This window comes from Arabidopsis lyrata (assembly GCF_000004255.2).
Source record: "Arabidopsis lyrata subsp. lyrata unplaced genomic scaffold ARALYscaffold_8, whole genome shotgun sequence".
Lineage (NCBI taxonomy): Eukaryota > Viridiplantae > Streptophyta > Magnoliopsida > Brassicales > Brassicaceae > Arabidopsis > Arabidopsis lyrata.
In genome coordinates, this window is record NW_003302548.1 from 16,773,366 (window position 1) to 16,783,287 (window position 9,922).

Here is a 9,922-nt window from a genome sequence, read left to right on the forward strand (position 1 = left end):
ATGATAAAATCGGTAGCTGCAGCATTACCAACTTATGTTATGTCATGCTTCAGATTACCAAAAACAATCACTTCTAAACTTACTAGTGCGGTTGCTAATTTTTGGTGGAGCTCAAATGGTGATTCCAGAGGTATGCACTGGATGGCTTGGAATAAATTGTGTAATAGCAAATCAGAAGGGGGATTAGGGTTTCGGAACGTTGACGATTTTAATTCAGCTTTACTAGCAAAACAATTATGGCGGTTGATCATGGTTCCTGATTCTCTTTTCACAAAGGTGTTTAAAGGAAGATATTTTAGGAAATCCAATCCTTTGGAAAATATAAAATCATATTCTCCATCATATGGATGGTGGAGTATATGTTCAGCTAGATCTCTGGTTAATAAAGGACTTATTAAAAGAGTCGGATCTGGGACATCCATCTCGGTTTGGGAGGATCCCTGGATTCCAGCTCAATTCCCGAGACCAGCAAAAAGTAATGGTTCAATTGCTGACCCATCATTAAAAGTTAACGATCTTATAGATAGTCGGTCGAATTTTTGGAATATTGATCTCTTAAAAGCGATCTTTGATCCAGAAGATGTCGCGCTAATAAGCGCCATACCTGTGGGTGCACCAACAAAGGAAGATTCTTTGGGTTGGCATTTTACAAAATCCGGAAAATATACAGTTAAATCGGGATATCATACCATACGGATAGAAAAGTCGGAGACCAATTTACCTTTTTTTGGCCCTGACATCAAATTTCTAAAAGCACATTCTTGGAAAGTGCAATGTCCACCTAAGATACGCCATTTCTTGTGGCAAATCTTAACGGGTTGTGTACCGGTTACGGAAAATTTGCGAAAAAGAGGAATTGATTGTGACACGGGATGTGCTAGATGTGGCGCAATAGAGGAAACGATCAATCATACACTCTTTCAGTGCCACCTGGCACGGCAGATTTGGGCACTTTCACAGAATTCCTACGACTATAGGGATTTTTCCCACAGAATCAATTTTTGCGAATTTGGATCATTTATTTTGGAGAATACCTTCGGAATTTGATTCATCAGCCTTCCCATGGATTATTTGGTATATTTGGAAAGCAAGGAACGAAAAGATCTTTGAAAATTTAGACAAAGACCCAATAGAGGTATTACGATTAGCGGAAAAAGAGGCACAATTGTGGCAGTCAGCTCAAATTGAGCTCCATAATGAAAATCATGGGTCTATGGACTTGGTGAATCGAACTCGAGTGAGGGATGCTTTACTTGAGTCGAATTATTCTGGATACCGTTGTTTTGTGGATGGATCATGGAAAGAAAGTGATAAGTTCTCCGGTACAGGATGGTTCTGTACATCGTCAAATGGAGAACCGCCAACCATGGGAGGTGCGAACCTCCGTAGAAGTCTATCTCCACTCCATGCCGAAGTCGAGGCCCTTCTCTGGGCGATGAAGTGTATGATTGGTGCAGATCATCAAGAGGTAGCGTTCTTTACAGACTGTTCAGACCTGGTGAAGATGGTGTCTTCTCCAACCGAATGGCCGGCGTTTTCAGTGTATTTGGAGGAATTTCATAGCGAGAAAGAAGAGTTTTTATCTTTTTCTTTATCTTTAATTTCTCGAAGAGCTAATGTTAAAGCGGATAATCTGGCACGAAAAGTTCGTACAGAACCGCTTCATATCACATATGTAAACAACATTCCCCAGTAATGACTCTTTTGAGCTTTAATTAATTTCTAATGACAAAAAAAAAAAAAAAAAAAAAAAAAACTAGGTAAAAAATAATTTTATGGTAACAAATGATTTTATAGTACATTGATATATATCAATTGTCGTAATACATTCCAAGGTTATAAAAATAATAGATTAACATTCATTTTTGATCGAAATTTGATATCACCACATTATTTTTACAAATAAACCTCTAGAAGTTGCCTATTTAGTACATATACTAGGATCGGACCCGCGGTCCACCGCGGAAGAATATTGGTTTACATACGTTGATTTTAATAGTACGTGTTTTAAGTAGAGCGAATCGGATAGTGTACTTATAAATATTCATAATAACGAATTGTAGAGAAAATGTAAATTGTTTATAATTAAACCGATCATATTAATTATGATTAAAAAATAGAATTTTATGTTTTAGAATTCTAAAATTAGATGATTCATAGGAATTAGAGCAGTAAAAATAGGTCAAAAACCGTGGGTCGAGCCCAAATCAGCTCACTATGGGGCATATTTGTGAAAATATATTAAACCCGTAAATAAACGGGCCACACGGATTGATTCGCAGTGGATCATAGGTTTTTATCGGTTTTCGTCCGCGGGTTGGCGGATCAGCCCGCATGTTAGTATTTATTGATAAAAGTATAATTTATTCAACATTTGGTAATTTAAAATTTTTTTAATAAATGAAATTATAATATTCATAAATATAATGAGATATAAAATTATTTCCTCTAATTTTTATTTATTTATTTATTTTAGTAGTATTTAAAAATTTCGTTACTTTAAAATTATTTAAACAAAATCCACGGACAACCCCGCAAATCAGCATACATTCGCGGGACGGATTTGTGTTTTCATATATGCTATCTGCGGGTCGTGTGGACCAACTAACTATATGTCAAAATATATTTTGTCTATCACAAAACGGGCTTAACGGGATGAATCAACTCGCTTTGACAGCTCTAGTGGGAATATTATTTAGTCATACAACAAAATAGAGTTTGGACATAGGAATAATAGAATCTATATCCTATTTCTTAGATGAGATATTGAAAATTTGAAAGGTGAAATATAACGATTAATAATTAATTATTATTTTTCATGATTCGCAAAATTTAATAAATATTTATCATCTTGTTGAATAATTCTAAAAATCATATTCAAGAAATCTTTATAATTTTAAAATTAAATTTCTTTGGTAAGTTATAAATATGAAAATACCATAATTTCGTTTAATTTAATTAAATTTAATTTACACGACCAAAATAAAAATATCTATTTAATTTATAAAATAGATGGGTTAGTTGTGATAAATTTTCTAGAAATCTTTTGAAGCAAGTAAGATATCTTTCAATTAATGCTAATTGGCTAAAATAAGCAAAATTAATGACAAAAACGTTGATTATTATGGAATTAGTTCCAAAAATATATGAACAAATATATTATACGTAATTAATGTATAGTATTGTTCGGAATATGATTTTATAATTAGTTACCATAAATACAATCATATTTAATTTGATTTCAATAAATATTTTATTTTAGTTTGATTTTTTATTATTTAATATTAATTAGAAATCATAATCCAAAAAAAATTGAAAGATCCGATTTCAGAAGTTTGGGTCAATTTTCTGATTTTGACCCGACCCATTTACATTTGTACTTCTCTTTTAATAATATAGAGATTTTTGTTTTTCGAATAAGTTAACATTTTTCTTATGAACCTATAAAACCAAAAATACCAAACTGAAACTAAACCAAAACCTATTTGAAAGTACAATAATTCGTGAACCAAAAGTACATAACTTTGTATGTATTTTGTCAACAAATAACAATGCTTTAAGAAAAATATAAAACATTATTTTTTTCTTAAAAAGAAGTTCAATAGTGTTCTCTGCAACATGTAAGCATATATACTTATATACTCCTTAGTTTTTTTTTTTTTATATTATATTTCTCTTTCTCTAAGTATTGCGATCATCTAATTACTTAAAATCTCTCTCATTTGAATTCTTCTTCTGTTTTAGATTCTAGGTCAAAACACTTGATCCAATATCTTTGCGATCTGTGCCTAAATTAAGTTCTCTTTGATAGAAAGTTTTCAACTTTTAATTTTTTTTTTTATTCGACGAAAAAACCTCCGGCGATGGTTTTGTCGGCGAAACAAACCCTCCCTACGAAGATCGGACTTTTCCGACGAAACCCTTCTTCCTCACTACGAAGATCTCCTGTTTCTCTCTCGTTTCCATCGACGGAGCTTCCAAAACGTACCGTTTTAGCCGTCTCAAAGCCGCTTCATCTCTCTTCTCTGAGAGCTAAGTCTCCGGTAGTGAGATGTGAAGCTTATGAAGCTGACCGATCAGAGCCTCAGCCGATCGATGATGCTGCGGCGGCGGAAACGAAATCAGAGGCGGCTAAGAAATTGAAGATCGGGATTTACTTTGCTACTTGGTGGGCTTTGAACGTTGTGTTCAATATCTACAACAAGAAGGTCTTGAACGCTTATCCTTACCCATGGCTTACGTCGACGCTTTCTCTTGCCGCTGGTTCGTTGATGATGCTAATCTCTTGGGCTGTTGGGATCGTTGAGACTCCAAAGACTGATTTTGATTTCTGGAAAACTCTTTTTCCGGTAAGTGGGTTGGTGGGGAAACGAAGTTTGGTGGGTTGGTGAGAAAATTTTGGGAAAAAAGGTTGAAACTTTAGGTTTGATTTCGATGTTTACGATGATGGGTATTGAGGTTTAAGGTCAAATTGATGCAGATCTTGCAGGAATATTTGTTGTTTTTTTGTTACTTGAGTGATTTGCATAGTTTTGTTTGCTTCCTAAGAAAAAACTTATGGAGAGAGAAGAAAGTGATGTTTTTTTGGCTGTGTTTGTGTTCATAGGCTGCTGAATTTTAATAGCTAAATTCTGAAAATTCAAGTGTCAACAAAATCAGCTTGTTATTATTTAGCTTCTAGTAAATCATTCTTGTTTAAAGTATTGAACTTTTTGATATTTTGTTGTAGTAAAAGTGGTTTTTGTTTGAGTGTGTATAGGTTGCTGTGGCACATACAATTGGTCATGTGGCTGCAACGGTGAGTATGTCAAAGGTTGCGGTTTCGTTCACTCACATCATCAAGAGTGGTGAACCAGCGTTTAGCGTGCTTGTCTCGAGGTTCCTTTTGGGTGAAACCTTCCCTACTTCGGTTTACTTGTCCCTCATTCCAATCATCGGTGGTTGCGCTCTGTCTGCCCTTACCGAGCTTAACTTCAACATGATTGGTAACATATATCTATTGATACGTTTGGTCATGTATCCTATGCTTTTTCTTAATCTTTTTTGTTAGATATATCATATATTTGATGCATTGATGTGTAATTGCGACTGATTTGAAATGGCTTTGCATGTTTGATATTGGCTTTAAATCTGCAATCCTGCTTTTCAGGTTTTATGGGAGCTATGATTTCGAACTTGGCTTTCGTCTTCCGTAACATCTTCTCGAAGAAGGGAATGAAGGGAAAGTCTGTGAGCGGAATGAACTACTACGCCTGTCTCTCAATGTTGTCCCTATTGATCCTCACTCCCTTTGCGATTGCGGTTGAAGGACCTCAGATGTGGGTCGATGGCTGGCAAACGGCGCTCGCTACTGTCGGACCACAGTTTGTCTGGTAATTTCCCTCTACAATCTCTTACGAAAAGACAACTCTTTTAAACTCGAAAGATAGTTTTGTTACGTGTTTAATGCATACTTGTCCTGTTCCTAGAATCCATTGTGAATGACCCACTTGTTAAGTTCTTGTCTTTAGCTCTCAAATTTTTTGTTATCATCCAAATGATTAACAATCCTGGAGTCTTTTTAGTGATTAGGCCAATGAATCCATCTCATTCGCTTATCCGATTCCACTTTTTCTTCAATCAAATTTGCAGGTGGGTGGCTGCGCAGAGTGTGTTCTATCACCTCTACAACCAAGTGTCTTACATGTCTTTAGACCAAATCTCTCCCTTGACATTTAGTGTTGGTAACACCATGAAACGTATATCTGTCATTGTCTCATCCATCATTATCTTCCGCACTCCAGTCCAGCCCGTTAACGCCCTTGGAGCCGCCATTGCTATCCTTGGAACCTTCTTGTATTCCCAGGTAAACACAACCTTATATTGACCAAAATATCCTTATTATCGAAATGATAAATGATAAATAAGTCTTTGGCTTCAATTCACACCCACATGATGAGACTTAAGTCACATAACGCTATCTTCTTCCACATTATCAAGAAACCGTCTTTAGTTTATTGGTTTGGTGTAATGCCGCACTAATAATTCAAGAATCAAGATTCTTGATTCGGCGTTTAATGTTTCGTTATCCTGGTTTGCGCGTGATGTGCAGGCAAAGCTCTGATTCGGAAGACAGAAGGGTGTCCGGGTCTGGTGTTGAGCTCGTGATTTCGGTTAAAACCGGGAAAAGAGCTTAATGTAGATATTTGTCCTCAATAATGAAAGAAATGATGAGAATGGACACTCACACTACAGTGTTTAGAGTGTGTTAGGCAGTTTTTAATTTGAGTTTTTTTTTTTTTTAATTTGGGGGAAGTGAGAAGATTGCCTCTTTGTAACTAAAGTGGGAAATAGATATTTGTCCCCTTTGAGAATAAGACACCCTGAAACTCTCTTTTCAACTAGGAGAGAAATATTACTAAAAAGTGAGAATATTATCTCGAGATTATTCTGCTTTGCTGTCATAAAGAGAGAAATCAGTACATTTTCTTTTAACTTTCATGCTCTAGTTATGTCGGAAAAAGCTGATGTCGAAGTTATATCTTGGAGAGTAATGGAGAGTATTCTATTGACAAAAAGAAACCACCGACACCGAGACAAAAGTAATGCTAATGCATGGACACGGAGGGAGGCATTAGATTTGGTTCAGACTCGGAAAAGAGAGAGACATGTCTCTTGGGATTTCAGAAGAGGCAGAGAGATATGTTTGGTGAAGAATATACTCAAACAAGATTCTCTCTCTATTGCTTATATTATTATTTTCATACATCAAAGTCACCACTTCTCTTTTTTCTTAAATCTTAAGGGGAACATGACTTTGGCAGATGCTATATGAGTATATGCGAATATATGTCTTCTAGCAATTGGACCTCTTTCCAATGTTAACATCTATTATGAAATTAAAGAAGCTGTAGTAGAGTTCTGAGATAATATTCCATGTTTGTATCTGCAAAAGTAGGATTTCATTTTGAAAACCAAAAAGAAAGCAAATTGAGAAACGAAACATTCGAGCTCTTTCAAGAATATGAAATGTTTTTTTTATTCATGATACATTTATTCAAGTTTTGCTCTCTTCGTAATCTTTTTCTATTTCCAATTTTGTTGGAAACGTCGTGACCAGAGAGAAGCAAAGTACTTAACAGATTACAAGTACAAAAAGGATTTCATTGTCTTGAATAACTGAAAAAACAAACATAAGTGTTTCTCTTTCAAACATCAAGATATTTAGCCACTGTCTGAACATCTTTATCTCCTCTTCCGCTGAAGTTCAATACTACTCTCGTTCCGTCCGATAATGTGGGACACAGCTTCTCGAGGTAAGCTAGTGCGTGTGAGGTCTCCAGCGCTGGAATGATTCCTTCTAACCGCGACACTCTCTTGAACGCTACAGACCACAAATCAAAGGGAATGCAAAGGGTAAGCTATGAAACAAAGAACAGATTTCCGAATACAGAACTAAAGACTATGCATTGGTACATTACCTTCCAACGCTTCTTCGTCGGTTATGCTATAGTATTCAGCCCGTCCCATGTCTTTAAAAAAACTATGCTCGGGTCCGACTCCAGGGTAGTCCAATCTGTAAGAGAAAATCAAACCGTGTTCATGCGCAACCATGGCTAATTGAGTAGACTATTCGGTAATCTACATTCAAACATATGAATAAGAATGTTGTGATGGGCTTAATCCCCACGAAACAGCCCGCCATGGATCAATCAACCTGCAGCCTGGCCAGGCCAAGACCCATCAATTTCCTTTATATTAATTGGGTTAACCACGGGCCAAATCAGAGCTGGGCTTAGTATGGACCAAGCTGGGCTAGCTCATCACAACATCTCTACTTATGATAGCTATGTCCCACATTACCGAATAGAGAATTTCACTTACCCTGCACTAATTGAGTGTGGTTCAATGATTTGTCCATCATCATCTTGCAGCAAGTAACTCATAGCTCCATGGAGAACACCGACATCTCCCTTTGTCAATGTAGCAGCGTGTTTGCCACTGTCCAATCCGAATCCCGCTGCTTCCACACCGATCATCCGGACCTCTGTGTCATTTACAAATTCATGGAAGAGTCCCATAGCGTTTGAACCACCACCGACACAAGCCACCAAGACATCTGGCTTCCCGCCCCATTTCTCCAACGCTTGTCTCCTTGTTTCTTTACCAATCACAGCGTGAAAGTCTCTGACCATCATGGGGTAAGGATGAGGACCCGCCACAGATCCCAATATGTAATGGGTAGTCTCCACATTTGTCACCCAATCTCTTATCGCTTCAGATGTTGCATCTTTCAATGTTGCTGTTCCAGAGTGAACTCCTCTCACCTATAACACCAGAAACCCCGAAAAAAAGTTCAGAAACAAAGTTTTATCACATTTAAAAGAGATGGAGATGAATCTTAAGCATCACCTCGGCACCAAGAAGTCGCATTCTGAACACATTGAGTGCTTGTCTCTCCATATCTTGAGCACCCATATAGATAATACACTCAAGACCAAAACGGGCACACACAGTGGCTGTAGCCACACCATGTTGACCCGCTCCTGTCTCAGCAATAATTCTCTTCTTCCCCAACCGCTTGGCGAGAAGAGCCTGAGCCACAGCGTTGTTAATCTTGTGAGCACCTGTGTGGTTCAGGTCTTCCCTCTTCAAATATATAAGCGGCCCTTCGCCATTCTCGCGCCGGTAATGCTCCGTAAGCCTCTCTGCAAAATACAGAGGACTTTCCCTACCCACATAGTCTTTCAAGATCCCTGCCAACTCCCTCTATCAAAGATTCATTGACAAAACACACAGAAAACATAAATCAGACATTGAACCAGAGAAACCAAACCAAAACAAGATTCCAAATTTCATTTCTCTCTGTTTCCCATAATCTCTAACCATTCCATCTATGAACAGAACCAATTTCATTCAAATGCCCTAGAATTTACATTTCCCATCAACAAGATCCAAACTTTATCTCAATCTGCAAATGATAACGCTATAATTCCAACGACCCACAACGCAAAAGGTTTCATTTCTATCGAAATCACGAAGAACAAGGTCTACCTGGAAATCATCGTCGGTGGCGAGAGCATAGAAAGCCGATTCGAGCTCAGAGAGCGCGTGCATAAGAGTCTCAGGTACATACTTCCCACCAAACTTCCCAAACCGACCGAACGAATCGGGTCGTTGCCACAGGGTCGGGTCAGATCCGGCGGTCATGAGAACAGGCGGGTCTTTGGCGATAGTGCAGGTGACGGAGAAGGATGACTTGGAGCGAGACGATGGCAGAGGCGTAAATTTGAGAGCTTTGAAGGGTGATGATCTCAAATGGGTCAATTGGGAAGAAGAAGAAGAAGGAGCAGAAGAAACGGAGGCTCTGAAAGTAGCAGCGGTGCCTGAGGCTGCCATTACTGAATGAATCTCTCTGAGTCAAATATATTATTCTTCTCCTTCAAATATCCTTTCAAAGTAAATCTGTTTTTATAGATAGATTTTTTTTTTCTTTCAAAAAGAATTGGTCAAAATTCTGACCACAAAATTCATATTAAACTATTGTTGAGCTAAATATTTGTAATATCCTAAATCTGCGTTGATAAATTTGGTTATTTGTAAAAAAAAATACTAAAATTTAATATAGAAAATCACAAATATTTAAATTTGAATTTTTAGATATCTACGTATATCTTTTTGGAGATGTATAAGCAGACACATGTAAGCAGACCAAGAGAAAAAAAAAGAAAAAAAAAAGAGAAGGTTGGTAGGACTAGGAAAGTGGGATATAGTAATATAACACATGGTTTTGAAAAACATATTCAATTGAGCCATCATCACCTACCATTCTTTTTTTTTTTTTCATGAAAAACTAGGATCGGACCCGCGGTCCACCGCGGGAGAATATTGATTTACATACGTTGATTTTAATATTGTGCGTGTTTTTAGTAGAACGAATCGT

At 37.1% G+C, this 9,922-nt stretch overlaps 2 protein-coding genes across 2 annotated transcripts; one reads left to right on the forward strand and one right to left on the reverse strand.

Moving 5' to 3' along the window:
- The first annotated feature begins 3,610 nt into the window (after positions 1-3,610).
- Positions 3,611-6,441, forward strand: LOC9302136 (glucose-6-phosphate/phosphate translocator 1, chloroplastic). The gene is made up of 5 exons (XM_002864309.2): positions 3,611-4,349; positions 4,760-4,985; positions 5,150-5,372; positions 5,632-5,845; positions 6,092-6,441. Exons 1-5 carry the CDS (start codon positions 3,864-3,866, stop codon positions 6,101-6,103), a joined length of 1,161 nt encoding a protein of 386 aa, XP_002864355.1. The 5' UTR covers positions 3,611-3,863; the 3' UTR covers positions 6,104-6,441.
- Positions 6,442-6,993: 552 nt separating this feature from the next.
- On the reverse strand, positions 6,994-9,549 carry LOC9300432 (tryptophan synthase beta chain 1, chloroplastic). Its single transcript, XM_002866016.2, has 5 exons — positions 9,034-9,549; positions 8,392-8,748; positions 7,864-8,306; positions 7,461-7,555; positions 6,994-7,363 (listed from the first exon to the last, which is right to left on the reverse strand). The coding sequence occupies exons 1-5, from the start codon at positions 9,376-9,378 to the stop codon at positions 7,188-7,190; spliced, it is 1,416 nt and encodes a 471-aa protein (XP_002866062.1). The 5' UTR covers positions 9,379-9,549; the 3' UTR covers positions 6,994-7,187.
- Between the last annotated feature and the right edge of the window lie 373 nt (positions 9,550-9,922).

What these genes read in the sequence shown, in the direction of transcription:
- LOC9302136 (XM_002864309.2), top strand. Translation starts at nt 3,864, where the DNA reads ATGGTTTTGTCGGCGAAACAAACCCTCCCTACGAAGATCGGACTTTTC. An exon ending in GCTTAACTTCAACATGATTG is followed by an intron (nt 4,986 to 5,149) that starts GTAACATATATC and finishes CCTGCTTTTCAG; the next exon opens with GTTTTATGGGAGCTATGATT. An exon ending in GTCGGACCACAGTTTGTCTG is followed by an intron (nt 5,373 to 5,631) that starts GTAATTTCCCTC and finishes TCAAATTTGCAG; the next exon opens with GTGGGTGGCTGCGCAGAGTG.
- LOC9300432 (XM_002866016.2), bottom strand. Translation starts at nt 9,378, where the DNA reads ATGGCAGCCTCAGGCACCGCTGCTACTTTCAGAGCCTCCGTTTCTTCT. An exon ending in TGCGACTTCTTGGTGCCGAG is followed by an intron (nt 8,307 to 8,391) that starts GTGATGCTTAAG and finishes CTGGTGTTATAG; the next exon opens with GTGAGAGGAGTTCACTCTGG. An exon ending in CCACACTCAATTAGTGCAGG is followed by an intron (nt 7,556 to 7,863) that starts GTAAGTGAAATT and finishes TTTCTCTTACAG; the next exon opens with ATTGGACTACCCTGGAGTCG.